The sequence below is a fragment of the Cyrtonyx montezumae genome, unplaced genomic scaffold (genome assembly GCF_038088225.1).
Source record: "Cyrtonyx montezumae isolate F1298 unplaced genomic scaffold, pur_monq_1.0 scaffold_25, whole genome shotgun sequence".
Taxonomy (NCBI): Eukaryota; Metazoa; Chordata; class Aves; order Galliformes; family Odontophoridae; genus Cyrtonyx; species Cyrtonyx montezumae.
In genome coordinates, this window is record NW_027071992.1 from 13,732,124 (window position 1) to 13,751,528 (window position 19,405).

At 41.9% G+C, this 19,405-nt stretch overlaps 2 protein-coding genes across 3 annotated transcripts in view; one reads left to right on the forward strand and one right to left on the reverse strand.

The window, feature by feature from the left end:
* The window catches only part of NPR3 (natriuretic peptide receptor 3), a 466,739-nt gene that overhangs the window by 377,643 nt on the left and 69,691 nt on the right, over positions 1-19,405 (forward strand). The gene's annotated exons all lie outside the window — the stretch shown is intronic.
* TARS1 (threonyl-tRNA synthetase 1) overlaps positions 17,576-19,405 on the reverse strand; it is a 31,568-nt gene continuing 29,738 nt past the window's right edge. For both annotated transcript variants that reach the window (XM_065739979.1, XM_065739978.1), the window contains exons 18-19: positions 18,963-19,077; positions 17,576-18,011 (exon numbers count right to left, since the gene is read on the reverse strand). In XM_065739979.1, the coding sequence (XP_065596051.1) occupies positions 17,863-18,011; positions 18,963-19,077 (264 nt within the window). In that variant the 3' untranslated portion in view covers positions 17,576-17,862. The remainder of the gene's footprint in view (positions 18,012-18,962; positions 19,078-19,405) is intronic.

Below are 19,405 nucleotides of genomic sequence, written 5' to 3' on the forward strand. Positions count from 1 at the left end.
AGGCCAAGAGAAAGCAGAATTGAGAAATTTGTTGGAGCTGGATTTCCTTCACTTCTTGCAAAGGCTCATTGAGTGTGGCCAGCACTACAGCCTTCAGTCTTTATACATGCAGGTGGCAGAAAATAAGGACCTCTCACAAAGGTGCTGCATGTTTCTGTAACTAAGTGACCCCTACTTTCTTGTAATGGATAAATGTAAATATCTCCACAACATCCATAGAAACAAAGCCTGAGGTATGTCAGTATAGCAGTACTAGTCTGTTCTACAGGAGTGGTGGTGGCAGCAGAGGATGAGCAATAGCTACTCTACATTCAAAGGGCAACCATCATTGTAAACTGGAGTGCCTGGTTCTGGGGAGGAAAGCATGGGAGAGATAGCAAGTTGTTAAATACCAGGGCTGCCATCAGATGCCTAATTGAAAGACACTGTCTTATTTTCAGCTGGGATGGAATTGTTTCATTCTTTGTGTCTCGTATGACGCCAAGTTTTGGATCTAGGAGGAAAACAATGTTCATAATACACTTTTTAGTTTGTAGTTGCTGCCAAGCAGTGTTGTACAGAGCCAAGGCCATTCACAGCGAAGGGCTCAAGGAGCTGGGAGTGTACAGAATTAGAACAGCTGAATTCAACTGGCCAAAGGGATATTCCATACCATGTGACATCATGAAGTAGAGATTTGAAGGGGATGGGAATTCATCTCACTTTCTTCATCTGCCAGGGGGCCAGCTGGGCATCAGTTGATGGTGGGCAATTGATTGTTTGTCACTTGTGATGTGCTTTTATATATACATATGTAATTGTCATAATTATTATCCTTCTCTTTTTCTCTGTCTTAGTGTAAAATTTTATCACAGCCTACCAGTTCTGCTTTGTTTTTCTGTGTTCTCTCCCCTGTTGCACAGGGAAGGAGGGAGTGAGTGAACAAGTGTGTGGTGCTCAACTACTTGCCAGGTTAAAATCAACACAAAACTAAAAATTTTCTAGATTCTTGGGGACTTCTTCTGATTCACTATTATCTTTATAGCCATTAGATGCAATTTTTACTAAACCGAAGACTTGGGACAGAGGAAAAATAACTACATAGAGGGATTGGGGGATTTGGAGAAGGCAGTCTATTGCAGGTTCTTCGCTGCTACCTCTGTCCAGTTATATGCAGCTGAGAAGATGGTCCTCAGCAACTCTCTGCTCTCACTGAACAATTGGCTTCAGCTGGGTTAACTTCAACTCTTTGATGAGACAAAGAGGCCTATACCAAAGCCTGGCTTCTGAGAAGGAGCTGTCTGATTTCACTTACAATTTGCAAGGAAAGAATAATACACTGCGCAAGGCACTGTGTCAGAGACATTTAAAGAACCTTTTCCCTCACTGTGCATTACCTGCATAGCGCACATGGTAAATTTGGTAGGGGAATGCTTTATCCCTAAATCCCGCTGCAGTCTGTACATTGAACTGCTTGTGGATGACAGAATGGAAGGGCATCTACAATGTCTGAAAATTATTACAAGAATAGATGGTAGTAATGTTGGCTCTGGTTTCACAGGCAGCTGAACTCCTAAAATCCCTCTGCCACCAGAAGAGCTGTACACCTCAGCCCATGCTGCTTGGCCAATCCCACCAATCTTCGAGCACTTTTTGTGACCTGATAGGGCTCATGGACTTAGCAGAACTCACCACAGTTTTTTGTCCTATTCTGTTATTGCTGTAACGGTTTATTTGGGCCAACACAGAGAACAGAGTCTTTTCAGATAAGTGCAGCAGCAAGAGAATGTAGCCCAAGATGAAACTTCCTTTTTTTGCAGAATGGGAGCTGCCACTGCAGTAGTAATGCCAGAAGAGTCTGCTGCTGTGTCTGCTCAGGTATCAAGCAGTCTGCTAGCAAGAAGTCAGCCTGCCTGACCTCCATTGCAGAGGTGTTAGGGATTGGCCAGGTGCAGGGCAAGAGGGAGCACAGCCCTGAGGTTGCAAAGGAGCTGCCTCTGGAAAGGACCTCGTTAAAAAGTGTGGAGGAAACGCTTCTTGGAGAAGCTTTGTCTGAGGGTAGGAAGTTGCTACTCAGTCCCTGTGCAGAATGGTGTTTGATAAAGGTGTTCTTTGCAGTAAATTTCTGTGTCTTCTTTGGTTTTGGCTTTGGGTTTGATGTTCTGTAGCACCATAGGCTATAAAAAGCAGGGAAAAGTACTGCGAAAAGTGTTTGTGTGTCAGATCCCTGTAATACATCCTCCAGTGAAACAGGAGATGGACTCAGCTGACATTCCCTGGCAATTACTAAGAGTTGGAGGCTATAAACTAAAACATAAAAGACAAATCTAAGCTAGTTTGTGCAATTCAAATGTTGGTATATTCAGGCTAGAAAATCAAAACTGAATAGTGGAGGAATATTACTGTTTCTAACTAAGTAATGAATTCAGACTAGTAGTTATGCTAGAATAGAGCAACCGTAACATCAGTAAGTCTAGTAATGTCCTCTCTGGAAGTGATTACTCATGCCATCAGATGTATATGAAACTTCGGAACTATAACCCTTGGAAATTCAGCCTTTTGGCTTAGTTGCATTAAAAATACAGATGTACCTTTCATAATATCCCTCTGGGTTTTGCTGGAAAAGGTGTTAGCTCTGAAGGGGACCCACTTTTCCTATCTCAAAGCTGTTGTGCAATCTTTGAAAAGAAATTTATACACCTCCTCTAAGAACATAACAGGGTTTTTTTCATCCCCTGTTGTTTGCTTGGTCAACAGTACACCTATGTTGATGAACAATATTGATCTTGTGGCTCTAACATGAAGTTCTTTGAGAAAGAGTACATGGTACATGAATACATGGATGGGGATGGGGATGGGCAGGACTTAGAAGCCTGTTAGCTGTCCTCTTCTCCCAAAGTGAACTGGGACAATCAACTGCTTTGAAAGTATCACTCCAAGCAAATATAATGTCAGGGTAATTAAACAAGTGACAGATTAAACTCTGACCAGGAGTACAGAAAGTTTCAAGTGGTAACCATTGTAACATAGATGGGTGAGTGCAGTCCATATGTCTCCTACCCCTGGAAGTTTTTGCATCAATATACTATTACTTTAATAATCCGTGAGAGAGGAACATTGCTGTAAAGTGGTCACAGTATGTAGTTTTCATGTGGGTATTTGGATGGATGTGGCAGAGACATGCACCCAGAAGGACAATGGTAAGGTCTGCTGGGGAGTCTGGGAGCAATTCTAGTATGCTCAAGTTGTGTGGAAGGGTGGTGCACGTAGGGTATGGGTAATTTCAAATAAATGCAGGAAACCTATTTAAGACTTTCCTAAGGACTAAGAGATTTTATGTACAAGCAGAGTGCTGAATGTGTTTTCCCACTGTGCAAGCCATCCCGTGAGCATTGCTGGGTACAAAGCTGGGTGCAGTACCCTCCCACTCTTAAAGATCCTCTTGGATTTGAGTAAATGCTATCTGCTAACCAAAAGGGAATATGCAACTTGTGTAGAGGCGAGAAGAAGCTGAAAAAAAGAGGCTGCAAAGTCGAGCTGATTCCATGTGTATCAGAGGGGAGTCCCAGACATGCTGAGATCATTGTACATGCCTGTGTCAGGGCAGAACCTGGCTCTGCTGCAGCAGTAGTCCTTGGGATGTGAGCAGGTACCTGGTGTTGTGTTACAATGCTGTGTTCCTGCTTGCCAGGCTGCCTGGGCAAAGCGCACTACTTCTTCTGCAGTGCTGGAATTAGAGGAGATTCCCACTGGGGATGCTGTCCAGCTGGAATGCTGGCAAATGTGGCACTTGTAGAAAACTGCCGTAAAGAAAATTCCAGTTTGAGAGAAGCTGATTCCTCTTGTGACCTTTCAGAAGGAAAGTTTTATTATAAATCCATGAGGACTGCTTATGAACGGGACTGCAATGAATTTTCAAACTCCTCACACATTTATTTACACAGATGGCAGGCACAGGGAGACTATGTTTTCTGTCAATTCTTCTGCATCTGTTATCTGTTTCATACAATAGCTGAACAAATGAAGCTTGAGATTAAATTACCTCTTGTCCACTGTGTTCATTTGGAAATGTATTGTTTGGTTGTTCGGCTCTGGATGTAAAAATACATTATCACATTATAATATATGGCAGCTTGAATCAGACTCAAACAATGCTGGCTTACAAAATCATTGTCATTTGCTGCAGCTCCTACTATCTGAATTCTAACTGAATCGTGCTTTTCTCCAGAGGAAAACTGCTAATTCACCTCAGAGTGCTCCTGTCCCTAATCCTCCAAGGCTTCATGGGAACAGCAGGGTCCTACTTGTCCACACATCTGTACAATAACCAAGGCATTGAAAAGCCAGTGAGATTCTGCCCCAAGCTAAAAGCATATCCTGTGCCCAGACCCGACACTCACAGTCATGGACCAAAGAAGAGGGACTGTCCAGTGGGGACTGACATTCCTCCTGCCCGTCTGAGGATGAGTTCAGCTGAGCTTGTCTTTGAGGCTGTATAAAATGAAAGTTTCTGCACCTGAGCTGAAGGGAGGCCATGAGCATCCTCAGGATGCAGCATGAACCAGGAGTTTGGGTACCCACTTTGTTAGCAAGCTCCCTGTTGCTTCTGGATTGCTTCATTTCTCACTGTGCTCATCTTCCAAACATGCATTTAGGCAAGGAGGCAGAACAGATTCTTCCACAACCAGACTCTACTGAAGCTAATGGGAGCAGAAATGGTTCTTGGTAATCAGTGCTAATACAGGATTGGCTAACTAGGTCTTACTGAAGCCTGCTTCTTTCCTCCCACACGAGACACAGTGATAGACAAGGGAACCTTCATTTGTAGGAGAAACATGCTAGGAACAATGAGGGCTAGTGTGAAACCCCTGCAGAGATGCTGGCACTTTTGATATGCTGCTCCATTGTCTCTCCAGCACTCATTCTGTCAGTCCCAGGATTATTGAACTGCAGACATCCTCCAAATGGTAAATGTTTTTTTCACCACAAAAGGGTGATGAGATAGGGAACACACACTATGGTGTCCACTGAGCTCAGCAAACTCTTTCAGCACTCCTTATCTCTGAGTTCACTGACTGATGTGATGCAAAGGAAGCTGTGATCTAGGAACTTTTATCCTATTGCCGTTACTTGCCCTGTCCAAGCCCCTGAAGTGGTGTGAAGCTGTAGCTGTAGAGGTGAAGTTTTACATCATAGAGTCACCAAGGTCGAAAGAGACCTTTGAGTTCACCTAGTCCAACCATCAGCCCTTCTCTACCATGCCCACTAGTCATGTCCCTCAGTGCCATTTCTCCAATTTTCTTGAGTACCTCCAGGGACAGTGACTCTACCACCTCTCTGTGCAGACTGTGCCACTGTGTCACCACTATTTCAGAGAATTTTTTTCCTAATAGCCAATCTGAACCTTTCCTGGCACAATGTGAGGCCATTCCCTTTCATCCTATTGCCGTTATCTGGTAGAAGAGGCCAACCCTAAGTAACAGTCTTTCTTCACAGAGTCAGAGTGTGATAAGACCTACTCTGAGCCTTCTTCAGACTGAATAGTCACAGATCTCAGGAAGCAGTCAATGCCTAAGGTGCAGAATGGGTTCTTCTGTGTAAAACAGAAGTTTTAACAGCATCATTAGGGACTAATTATCAGTTCAATCTCTCAGTTTAGTCTCCGAAGAAAAGAGTACTGGAGTGTTAGAAGCTTGTACTTTGTCAAGCTCAGTCATGAATAATGTCAATCCTGCTCATTTTGACATTACCAAAGTGAAATCTTTCTGCTGGGGAGTGCAGGTGGATGCTGTTCACAAGGCAAGAACAATGTTAGGCAGTTTGCTGGAAGCTTATGTTTGGATCATGTGTCTCGCTGGGACTTGGCATGGGTGCCAAGTGTCTTCCACTTTCCACCAGTCCTTCCCCTCTGAAGAGTTCTTCATTATGTAGTGATAATTAGAGTGTCACTAAGAGACAGACAATGTGATATTTAGGGCTGATGGGTGAGAACAAGGGGCATCTCCTCTCTGGTGCACTGGGGAATATTTCTGTTTCATCTTGATTCCAAGTGATCTCTCTTTTTTTTTTTTTTTTAATATAATTAATCAGCAGAGAGAGAATCAGTTACTTATAAAAGCCATTTGTTTTCAGGTTGTCAGATGAACTATGCTGATTTCACGCAGGAAATCTACTGAGCACTAAGTTGAACATTGCTGTTTTCTCTGGTTGTGCTTCACTAGCTGATGGCCAAAGGAAGTTCATGCTGAATTGGCCCCATTAGCAATTACTGGGAGTCCCCAAACAGATTTATGGAGTGTGTCTGACTGAGTCCTGCTCTTTCCACAAACAAAAAGCCATCATGTGCTTGACTCTGACAAACTTTTATAGGGGAAACAATAAAAAGGATAGAACATCATGTATACAGTGCAGCAGCCAGTGCCCCTACTCCCTTAGCTTGTATTTATCTGCTGAGAAGAATATGTGCTGCACATGGAACACAAAGTCTGCCACTGACAAGACATGCACAGTAAGCCAGTTTCCTTCTCATCTTTTGTCACCATTATTGATTGGGTTAATTTTTATTTAATGGACAACTATACTTTTTTACCTCTACATTTGTGCATTAAGGCCACTGATCAGCAGACAGTTGAGTCATTAACAGTTCCAAGCAAAAGAAGAGTATGTTCTTAATTTGAACTGTCCTGGGGTTGTGCCCAGATAAATCAAGGTATGTTGTTTACTTATAAGTTGGGCTGCTACAATGTCTGAAACTCCAGATTAACCTTGTGTTTTGTTGCCACATGTTCAAGAATTTATCTGCTGAAGTTCTGTACCTCCTGTACCTTCTACTTCCAACATCTGGACTGTGCTGGTTTTTACCATGCCAGGAATACATACAGCCTCCATTAGACCTCTAATGTTAACAGACTTTGATCAATTAATCTCTCAGTCCTCTTTGAAATGAAATAAATACATTTTATTTCTTCAGACATCCCGAGGCATATTTGGATTTTTTTTGTTCCTATTCTGGACCCAGCCCTCTGCTCATCTCTGTGGCCCTCCTCTGGACCTCCTCCAATATCTTCGTATCTTCCCTGTATTGGAGACCCCGGACCTGGGCACAGTAGTGAGGTGGGGCCTCACGCGGACATGGTGTGCTCCAGGAACCTATTTGAAAAGGAAGGTGAATTTCATCCGAAGTTTGTTGCCTTAGAGCACAGAAAGGTTAAAGCAGAGCCTTCCCAGACCTTTCCAGGGGCTGTTTTCAGGCGTTTGTGAAATCAGGTTAGGAGTTAACAGGTCTCACTGCCTCGGGCATCCTGTGCAAAAAGTCTTGTAGGTGTCAGTGGGTGAAACTGGGAGCAGAGCTGCCTTCATCTGGGGAGACCAGTTCAACACCAGTAACAGCCTAGAAGGGGAAGTACACGGTTACAGAAGCTGATCCAGCAGCTGCTGGTTTGGAGGTGAAAGAAGAGGGCAGCTGGGAGTGCAGAAAGTTTGTGAGAGGAGAGAGGTTGACCTTGGTACAAACCTGTAAGCTCCTCGTATGTGTGTGATGCTTAAGTGTTGCCCCATAACACAGCCATAGTCTTGTGGCCATCCACAGATGACTTCAAAGCACTGGGAGTTGCTGATTACTGATAAAATGAAGCTGAAATTTGTGCAGCTCTTACAAAAGATGAAATTTCACGTGTCAGTGAAGTACTTAGCACTGTCCCACTCTGCCACCTCTGTTTCTGTACAGGGAGTAGCTTGCTTCTGAATTTGCAGTGAGGGAATGCTTATATCCAATGATCTGGCTTCACCCTATGCTCAGCCACTTTATGAGTGAAAATGCCATCCTCTGTATGAAATAATATCAGAAGTTACTTCAATATTATTTTACATGTCAGTGGCTTCTAGCTACAGCATAGCAGCTGGACTCTGAATTTCTGGGCAGTGGAGACCTAGAGAGGCTCAGGGGTTTTTAATAGATAGAAAGACAGTTCACAAAAGATACATTTTTTTACTCTTGTGAGAAGCTCAGAATTTTTTTTTTTCAAAATGATGTGCTTTATGATAAATGACATTTTACTAGACAGTGATTTTTCTCCTATGGAAAAAAAAAAACCCTCGCATATTGTCATGGTTAACATTTTCTTCTAAAAGTGAAGTGCTGACAGTGTTGTGGTTCTTGTTGGAAAGCTGTCAAACCTTGACCTGCTGTTTGCTTCTGTCTGACTCTGTGTCTGGTCATAGCAACAACAGAAACAGCACTTAACATGTTTCTGAGATGGAAGTGTTAACTCCTCTAATTTCCTTTCTGAGACTGCATTTCCCCTCATAAAGATTTGAGAAATACTACATGGTACCTGATGAGCTATACTATAATTATTTGTTGTTCTTGTTCATTGTTAAATAGCCTTTGTAGTCTTATCTGTTATATGACACTGCGTGTTGTTTATTAACATATTCAACTTCAAATCATGACATATATGAAATTGCTATCTGAGATCTGAAGAGAGTCCTAAAATGGTGGATTGAACCAATTGAGGTAGGTAATTTCTACCTGAAATAGCAAGCCATGCTCCATTGAAGGTGGAACTAAATAAAACTGAAGGGCAATGGATAAGGATTTTCGTAAACAGAAGTGTGCCTTTCTCCAATTTTTGAAAGCAGAAACAGAAGCATGATTGCTTTTCAATTTATCTATTTATTTAATTAATTTTGAATGTAATCCATGGCCACAAAAAAGTTTTTTAAAGCTTATGATAACTTTGACTGTGGCTTCAGATGTTCAGCTTGTCATCCTTTGGGTGAGATTTGTATGAATGAATGCAATTTATGGTTTGAAAATGGCTCTGGTAATAATACATAGTTCATTTTAGTCTGACAGATATCCATGTGTGTATTTTTTTGCAATATATTCTTCAGCCCCCAGCTCAAAACTCTTCCAGCTAACTGCTGCTTATTTCTGTCCTGTATTTGAAGCAATGTGTGTTATTTATTTCTATTTAATCACCTGAAAAAGTAATGGAATCACAGAGTGGATTCCTGTCCTGTGCTTCTCTTCCAACATCTCCCCCCGTTTCTTGAGTTGCAGTGGTTCTTGTCAAGTTTAAATGCAGTTTTACAAAATAATAAACAACTGTGTAGGGAAGATCTCTCCACCTCCACTAGGAAGGAGGACTGAAAGCTACTTATCAGTCTTGTGTGGAAAAAAAAGTGAACTACTAGCCTCTTTCAAGTGGATAATGTAGATCTTCCTGTGCTCTCCAACACCAGTAGTAACATCTTCACAGTGCACACCACTTCAGGAGCTGTTCCTGTAGAGTGAAACAGAGAAAGGAGAAGACGAGTTGCTGACAAATGTCTAGGAGGAAGCAGCACACATTCAGAGAATCTTAGAATCATGAAGGTTGGGAGAAACCTCTGAGACCACCCAGTCCAGTCCCTATCCATCCACACCATACCTACTAACCATGTCCCTCAATGCCCTATCTGCATGGATTTTGGACATCTGCAGGAATGGTGACTCCATCACTTCTCTGGGAGCCATCTCCCTCAGGAATAACACCTGAACATGGTACATGATGAACGCTGCCTACCCAAGGGTCTGAAGGCTGCTTCCTGTGAACCACCACGCTAACTTAAGCAGTAAGAGTTTTTTGGTCTCTTTTCCCATTTATTTTTATCTGCGATGCTCTATGAAGACTATTGTCTTCTGAGGGATTGGTCATAGTGCTTTAAAGGCACTGGTGATATTTTGAGCACTGAATCAATAATGAGCCTGAAGTACCATAAGCCAGTTTTGATCAAAGAGAAGTGTTGATGGATTTTTCATCTTGCATCTGGGCAGTGCTAAGTTAGGCCATAAAATGAAGGGATTCAGCCGTGAATGTCCATCAGCATTGTGCAGCTGGATGGTTAGACTGTTGCTACAGAGTTGGAGGAAAGCGGTGTTAAAGATTTGAGGTGAAGGGGGTCCCACTGAGCATCTGAAACTGAATGCTGCAGCACAAATCTCTGCCACAGTTCCTCAAAGCTGGGCATTGTACCATTGCAATTGCAAACCACAGTGAAACTCAATCCCATGCAAGAGTAAAAGGTTTTACCACATCTCTTTTCCCTTTCTGTGGCTGCCACTGTGATTCATGCACTTCTCTGAGTCCGTCAGTGAGTGCTGCTGTCAGCAGGCAAAACATAGTGCAGAGGCAGCAATCCCCTTTTGCCATGCCTTTTACAGTGGCAGACTGATGCTGCACACAGAGCATACACATATGCACAGTCTGTTTCTCCTAATGAATGCAGTCTAATGCAAGTTGGCACATAGCAAAGCCCACAGAAGACACAGAGGGGAGCAGAGTGCAGGTGTGCCAGCATGGATGCCTGGAGCCCCACGGAACCACAGGGTGACACTGGGCCAGCGCTGCAGAGCCCTGCACTCTTTGTGCCCCTGTTAATTAAATCGCCGTCTCCTCCAAGCAGAGGCCGCCTGTGTGCAGCTTTGAACAATGAGGGTTTGATCTTGTTTGAGGTCCCCTGGCAGTGCATTAATACTATTACATTAATCACGTTACATGATTTACTGTCACATCATTAGGTCAGTTTTTAAGAGTAATGACCTCATGATAAAGGGGCAGAGCTGAGGATGGAAAGCTTCTCTCCAGATTTTTGTTACAATTTTAAGCTAATTATTTTTTCCTTCAACTGGCATAAAACCATGGTTTACACAGGTTAGTGATCAAAGAACTAAGATTCATGGAAATTCTCTCTAGATGGTTCTGTATCTGTCACCCTCTTTTTGCCTCTGGCTATGATGCGGACAATCCATTTGAGTTCATGTCACTACATAACAAAGCAATCACAAGCAGGGTTAAACCTGAGAAGGCTGGCAGCCACAGTGGAGAGGTACAGGATCAAAGAATCACAGAATCACAGAATGGCTTAGGTTGGAGGGAACCTTAAAGCCCACCCAGTTCCAACCTCTGCTATGGGCAGGCTGTCCCCCACCAGCTCAGGCTGCCCAGGGCCCCATCCAACCTGGCCACGAGCACCTCCAGGAATGGGGCACCACAGCTCTCTGGACAGCAGTGACAGCACCTCAGCACCCTTTCTGTAAGAAGTTTCTTCTTAAAACTCCCCTCTTCTTAAAATCTGATTTAAAACTCCCCTCTTTTAGTTTAAAGCCATTCCCCCATGTCTTATATTTATCTGCCCATATAAAAGGTAGATCCCCTCCTGCTTCTAAGTTCCCTTTAAGTACATAAGGCCACAATAAGGTTTCCCCAGAGCCTTTTCTGCAGGTTGAACAAGCCTCAACCTTTCTTTGTAAGAGAGGTGCTCCAGTCCTCTGAGAATCCCCATGGCCCTCCTCCAATCCTGCTCCAGCAGCTCTGATTTCCTTCTTAAGGGTCCAGACCTGCATGTGGTACTCCAGATGAGGCCTCACACGGGAAGAGCAGAGGACAATCCCCACCCTCTCCCTGCTGCCGTCCCTCTGTTAATGCAGCCCAGGGTACTGATGACCTTCTAGACTGCAAGCACACTGCTGGCTCATATCCAGTTTTTCATGCACCCCAAGTCTTTCTCCACAGGGCTGCTCTCGAGGGTTTTCTCGCAGACCATGCACATATCTGGGATTGCTGCAATCCAAATGCATCACCTTACACTTGGCCTTGTTGAATTTCATTTGGTTCATGTGAGCCTTTGTTACCTTGTCACCTAGAGCTGCAACAGGAAATGTCCACCCCTTGAGCCACCCTACAGACACACAGCCACCCTGATACAGCAAGTTCAGTACTACTTGTCTAAAAAAAGCATGATTAGTGTTGGACACACTACAGTTAACACACACGGTATGTTGGTGAGCTGCTCCTCCATTTGCTAAAGGCTAGCATGGCCTGGAGTCAGACCCCACTCAGGTAGGCAACTTTTCCTGCAGCCTTTTCCTCATGGTCCCAGCTCAAGCCACAAGGTAATACTACATGACAGTCTTGTTCTCACTCAGGAAAACACAGCTAAAGTGCTCCATTATCGTTTGTCAGCAGTGGCAGCTGCAGCTATGGCAGAGTAGGTTATGCAATGTAAGTGCTACAACCTTAGCAGGCTTTTCATTTACTGGGGTAAGGCTGGTGCTCTATATGAAAAGTATGCTTATACCTTTCTCCAGCTTTAATTTGAATTGGTTACGCAGGACAAGTTTGTAAGTGATGTAATATTTGCTTTTCTTCTCTGATGTGAAAGGAAAATTAAATTATTCTATGTAACTTTAATGAGATATGCAGATTGACATGACTAACTATAGCCTCTACTTTATTCCGTTTATTTGGAAAGAAAGAGTGACAGCTTGCCATCATCTCCCTGCACTTCTTCCATACATAGAGATGACTGAAATGACCTTATCAGCAATCTGTGATACTTGTTCTGATACGGTTGTTTCCTGGAAGATTTGAATTATCCAGTAAACAAATGATTTCTTATTCCTCCACTGAGAACACAAAATCATACACAAAGTCACTGCAACTCCTGCTCCAGCAGGGAGGTTGGACTACATGATCTTCCAAGGTCCCTTTCTGAACCCTGATGTTCTGTGATTCCACCACATTTTAATGGAGCATACTGAAAATTCAGGATTTAACTGCTGGCAATTTGAGATTAGTTTTATACTGAAATGTAAAGAGCAATTTTGTTTGCTGGTGGTGAGCAGACAGTAGCTTCTTCCTATAAAATTGAAATGTGTTTGAAGCCCCAACAACTATGCAGCTGGGACCTGTTTTCTGTATTTTCTTGTTTTCTTTCCCTCCCAGTCTCACAGTAGGTTCTTCTTTGGGTGTTGAGGTTTTGGATTTGAACACCCGTAGGCAGAGGAGGGAACCAAAGTCGCGATTTCACTTCTGGGACTGGGACTCAGTTCATGACATGTGGGGAGCTCTAAGCTGAGTAAGGCACTGGCTCTGCAGTGGAGGTACCTCAGGACTGGGCAGCAGCTGATTGCAGAACCACTTATGGACCAACTCTGGGCTCTCACTGATGAGATCTTTCCTGAATTCAGTTGCAAGAGCTGAGCCTTTCACACAGAACATTCTTCTTCAGTTTGTTGCCATCTTTATCCCATCAGTCAAACTAAATGCTGCATTCCTGACAATGAAATCTAAAAGTTACCGGCCTCTGGTCTGAAAATAAAGCTCAGAATTCCTTCTTACAAATCTGCTCCTTGTTCTTTCGTAGCTTGAGTTCCCCATAAGCAGATCCACAACAATTCAAGTTTACAAATCTTATGGCAAGACAGATTTTTGTTGTTCAATGAACATTTCTAGTCAGACCTTGACAGTTGTATTCTATGGAAGAAGTCTTATACTGAAAAATAAAACACTAGAGACTAAAAGTTAAATATTCTGAAATTTTGAAAGTGTCTCTGTCTAAAAGCAATACCATCTCAGCCTGCTGATGCTGGGAACAACTTCCTGTTAGTGCAAGAGAAGAAGTTACCAGTGGCTGTATCTGTGCACACACACTGTCCAGGGATGATCTGTTTGAAGACTTACAGTGGCTTAAAAATGCTAAAGACAGAAACTCTGCTTCTGTTAGTGTGATGTAAAGGTGTCTGACTCCATCTGATCCCTCTGCTGACCCCACGTATCGTGCAGATGCCAGAAGTTAGAATATATCTGTGATTTATTTCCCGTAACAGTGCAGCACTGATGAATGAAGATGACTGCATGATTATTACTTCTCAGGTAGTAGTGGCTTCTTGGAAACATATGCTGTTATTAATAAAACTTATATGTTTCAATGGTTGCACCAATAAAAGTTGACTTTCAATAGCCATACTTAAGAAGTCCCTTTCTTGGCTGATTGAGAGCTGTTGCAGTATCCTTGCAGATATACAGGGGTATCACTTCCTTCCGGGTCATTACCTCATTAAACAAAATTACAGACAAATACATTGATAGCTAATACTATAGACAGGTTACAGTTCATCCCTAAAGTGTGCAATTAAGAGATCATATATTAAACAAGATTAGATTAATGTCATTGGGCATTTAAGCTCTTGCACAATATTAAGTTAACTTGTGCTGTTGCTGTACGCGCTCTGTGGACAAAGGTTAGTTGTGAGTATTCCCAACATGAAGAGTAATGTTTCAGGAGGGCAATAAATCAGTAAATGCCTGTTTTATGAGCCTGCTGTTTCCTGTGATGGATAGCAAAAGGTGCTTTAAATGTCAGCTCCAAACTGTCATATATTCTAATCTGTTGAGATAAACCTATCGCAGGAGAGGATGCTTCAAACTCCAAGGTGCTTAATTGAACTTTATAGCTCAGTGTAGGCAAGGACAGCACTGTATGTCACATTTCATACTTCCTTGCCTAAACTCTGCTCCTGTCTGCCACCATCCTCCTCCCTGTTTCTGCTTCTGTTACTGGGAATCCCAGTTTCAAAGACTTTGTGAAAGATGAAGCTGTCTCATGAGGTGTTACGGATTCAGCTGCTTTGCACCGTGATGGTGCTCTGTGCTACCTCATCTTTTAGCACAGATAGATTAATACATGTCATGTTTAACTGGCCAAGATGTCTTTTTTCCTCCAGATTCTCAGCCCTGTGGTATTTTTTTTGTTTCCATTTTCATTGTTCTTAGAAATTTTTCCCAGTTTCAGAACTCTGTTACCCAGTTGAAGGATACAATTTAGCGTGGGATACATGTTATTTTCTGAAACTAATTAAGCAGCCCTGATGGTTTACCTTTAACATCTGAGAACACTAGAAATAGTCCTTGTCTGCATCCACTTATCTCAGCGTGTAGTTTTTCGTAGAGATTTCTTAGAAGATGTCATTGCATTGCTCTGTAGACTCTCCTATTCCTGCCTGAAGACTAAAAAATAGTAATAATAAATAAATAAATAATCAATTGACACGGAACCCAGATGTAGCACATTCTGTGTGAGCATATTCTATCGCAGTGGCTAACAAGGCATCAAGAGCAACCACAGAGGCTGGAAGAATGATTTCTGCCCAAGGCAGATGGAAATCACTCATGTACAGTTAGGCTGAGTGGTTCTGGGAATACTATGACACAAGCAGTATGAGCTGTCTTTGTTTTTATGAGCATAGTCTATAGCAATACATACATAGCATCCGTTCACCATTTGTAGGCCAAAGTTAACTTGCAATTAAGAAACAATAGAGAAAGCCAAAGGAATCATGAAATTACACAGGGCACAAGCTGAAAGCCTGAAATGAGTTTTTGAAAAGCCCCTTGATTTTGGCCTCTTTCTTGGGAGAAGTCAGTCTTAGAAGGCATTCTTTTACTGGAAGGCTTTGTTTCCACTTCCTGTTAGAAAGGGGGTGGACTGGGTTTGGAAGCAGTGGATAAAAAACATAGTAAAGGCAAGACTGACTGTATATAGGTGCCTACAGTGATTAATGATGACTGCTGATTTTAGGAGTTGAAATAACATTAGTGAATCTGAACGTTGAAACTGGAGCAGCATTCTGAGGCAGTAATATCAGCCACTGAGGGGAGTTCATCCCAAGATGTGACAGAGTTTGATTGGAATTATCCTGGTTTGTAGCAGTCTCCAGATGACTCACCAGGGGAGTTTTTCCCAGGGGAGTTTGCACAACTGGGGAGAGTCACAAAAAGTGAAAGCTGGCACAATGATTAATCTAGATACTGAAATTCCTTTAAGATTTTACTTTTACATACTAGAGTACTCTATCAGGTTACCTGTCTAACTTCCCTGTCATTCCTTGCCCCTCCTTCAGCAAACTGCATTGGAATCTGCTTTAAGGTATGAGTAAATAAAAATTGTTCTGAAGTAAAGCAGAGCACGAACTGTATCCTATCAACTACTCCAGAGGAAATGCCCATGGCATGGAGCAGACTGAGGAGGCAATTCACATTCCCACAACTTCCCAAGACTTAAAACCAAGCTGCAGACATTCTGGCTTTCTCTTGCCTAAAAGTGGTAGAGCTGGGTCTGGAAACCCTATAGGGAACTGTACTCAAATCTTGCCCTCCAAAGAACTGCCAAATGAAGGATGGGGCGGCAGCTCTTGGCAGCTAGAACACTTCTGAAACCAGAGCTGGAGAGCAAAGCATTCAGACGGAAGCTGAATGGAGCTGCGCATCGATCACAGTTTGAGCGTAGTCACCTCAGTGGCACCTTGCTTGGGATGTATATGTATTTTATTGGATTATCCTCCTTAGGTCTTGTTTCTAGTAACACATTTTTCATGTACTTTTATGTTTGTTACATAGAGTTTTTCCATGGAGGAACTACACAATCTATCAGCATCATCTATGCAAATAAGGTTTGTCCAAGGACAGTCTGTCCAAAACTGACATCTACTGAGTCATACATAGAGGTGGACAGCATTTTACAGCACCATGAACTCATTACGTGCTTGCTAGCACAAAGAGACCCTCCAATACAAAAGACAGAGGTCTCCATGAAACTCAACAAATACATCATACCTGAAGGAAGTTTAAGACACGATTCCCAGAAAGAAACGGAGCTAGTGGTTCTTCCTCCACTCTGTTTTGGTTTTTTTTCTTTTTCTTTCTTTTTGAATGAGCAACAACCAATTCATAGCAAAGTAAAGCAGATGAAAAATGCAGAAAATTAGATTTAGGTATTTTGAGCCCAATCCATCTTCACTGAAGTAATTTTCCACTGCTTTGCTGCTTTTGAAGTCAATTATCTCTTCTATTCCAATAGATACTGGTCTGAAAAAGGAGCATTAAACAGCTTTTATATCATCCATACCTGAAAAAGATGGGTGAGAAAAGGCTGGATGAAATTCTTCCCAGATTACACGGGAAATTATGAGAGCTGGAAATTTTCCATACAATAGGATGGTTCAAACCTGGCCTCAGACTTGTATGCAAAAGGTCTAACAATAACTTTGGTCATATTAACAACCATCTAGAATAGATTTTCTTCTCAGAAAATGAGTCATCAACCACTTTTGGAAGGCGTTTAGGGCAGTTAAGATTAACACACATATAACATCTCTACATCTCAGTTCTTTTCATCAGTGACAGGAATATGGCAATTGCCTAGTCAAACATGTGCAAAAACTAAAACAAAATGACTGGCTACTAATGATACCCTGGATTTGAAGGTTGGTATGGGAATACTCCACAAAAGGGGACTATACCACATTAAAAGGTAACAAATCATAGTATCATTTGGTCCTAACAATTCTGGCTTCCTTAGCTGCTTCTTTAACCCTACTATTCCGTACCTCTTCCAGTCGTATCCTCTCTTGAAGCAACAATGAGCTTACAATTACAGCACATTTCACATGCTGCCTTTGGAAAAGGGAATACCTTGGCCTTGGTTAGCCAGTGCTACATGGCCTGAAGCCCCATGGCTGAAGCACTCTGCAGTGACAGCTGGAATCCCCCAAGGTGCCAACAGCTGTTAAGGTGAGAAACCTCCGTTCATTTCCCACCCTACGTAACTGGGAAATGTTCAGAGCCATTAAATTTAATTGGTGTAGGACAAGCAGAAAAGACTGCAAGGTACCACCTGTCCCAAGGAGATATTCACAAAGCTGCTGCAGTGCCGCATTACTATGTGGTTTCTTAAGCCTGAGGTTCCTTATAAAACTCTCATGAAAAACATCTGATATCAAAACATATTTTATTTTTAACAGAGCAGCCAGAACATGGTAGATATCCCCGATTAACATTTCCATCTTCCCTTGCAGTCACAGAAACTCATTTCATCTTGTTTCGTCTGTCATTGTTTAGAGGGCAGGAAATTTACTTCAAGGTTTGTGAGAAACTGATTTTTACAAAAAGAGACATGTCTGGCGGAACATTTCTGCAAATCTGGCACGTTACAAATAACTCCATGGTTAACTGAGTTAGGAAGACTAGAATCATTTCATGTCAGGTGGAACAGGCGGTGTTAAAATTCCTCTTCAGCTTGTTTGGAACGAGAACACTTCAGTTCCATCAGTCTCTTCACAGTATCAGCAATTGTACGTTCACCATGCACCTTGTTATCTCTGGTGCGGATATTAACTGTTCCACTTGCCTTTTCCTTTTCACCAACAACTAGGAACAATCAAAATACAAAAGGATGAAATTACCATTTAAATATCTCTTCCCACCAGTTCCCTTAGTACACAGTTATATTTAACTAAAATTCTAATCTAAAAACATAGCAACTAATATATCCTCTCAGGACTCCTAGGGTGTTCTCCTAGTTACTCCAACTTAGATCTGTAACAACCAATAGATTTATTTAATCTAGTATCTCTCAGTAGACTTTAGTCTACTATAAACTACTTAGCAAAACATGAGTAAATAAAAAAGTAAATTGAATAAGCCCAGTTTTACATTAAAGAGAGCTAGGAAGTTAAAATGAGAAATAAAGAGAAATGCAAAGGCAAGCACACAACCTGACAACACCGAACCAAGAACAGTTTGTTTGCTTATTGTTTACAGAAACAAAATAGTTTATTAGCAAAGCCCAAAGATTTGCTAATTAAACACTGATAGATACAAAGACAATCTCTACATGCAGTATTACTAATGAGAAGTTTATGTAAAGTACTTAAGAGGTTATACACGATTGCATTACTGTGCTAAATGGGAGATTCTTCAGCTGCAACTACCTAACAACTCTTTGAAACAACCTTTCAAAGTAAGTCAGGTGATATTTTTTTCCTGATATGCTCATCATTTATTTGTGGTTTTTAAACTAAGCTCACAGTTACAATTAATAACCTGAGTGATAAATGACACTGGATTTGACATCTGTCTCCACACTGATAGTCGGAAAACAGCAAAGGACTTAGTCTAAAGCAGCAATGATGGCCTGGAATACAAAACAGGCATCTCTTTCACTAAAATTCATACAAGCAAGGAATACCTATCAGATGTACAGAGGAGACCATGTGGAATGGAGACTCTGGAGGAGCAAAGTGAGCTAAAACACCTGCCCAGAGATCTCTCTGAAAAGGTCAGCCAGTATAAGGTAAAAACAAATGCACTATACATTACCCAAAATAAAGTTATACTGTGCAAGCTGAGCATTTCTGATCTTCTTGTTCAATGTGCACCCAGGATCTACATCAATATCCGCCATTAACCCTGCATCATGGAATTGCTGTCTGACCTAGGAGAAAGTGTATTTAGGCTGTAATAGTAGGGTATTTTGTAATAATGAACTAATTGCCACCAGTTGAGTTATGCCAGTCAAGCTTATCTGACCCTTCTAAATCAAATGCACTGTCATTGGCACAAGCCTTGGAGATGAGCCTTGTTCAAAGCAGGAAATAAAGTCTGCCACACTGGATTGCCAAATATTGATATGAATACCTCATGTTTAGGACTAGTATCTATTTCAATTTGATACTGTGAATGGCATCAGCGTGGTGATGCTGCCTTCAATTAAAAGCTGTTTGTAAATTTTTATTTTTAAATCTTGCAGACTATTTTATTTA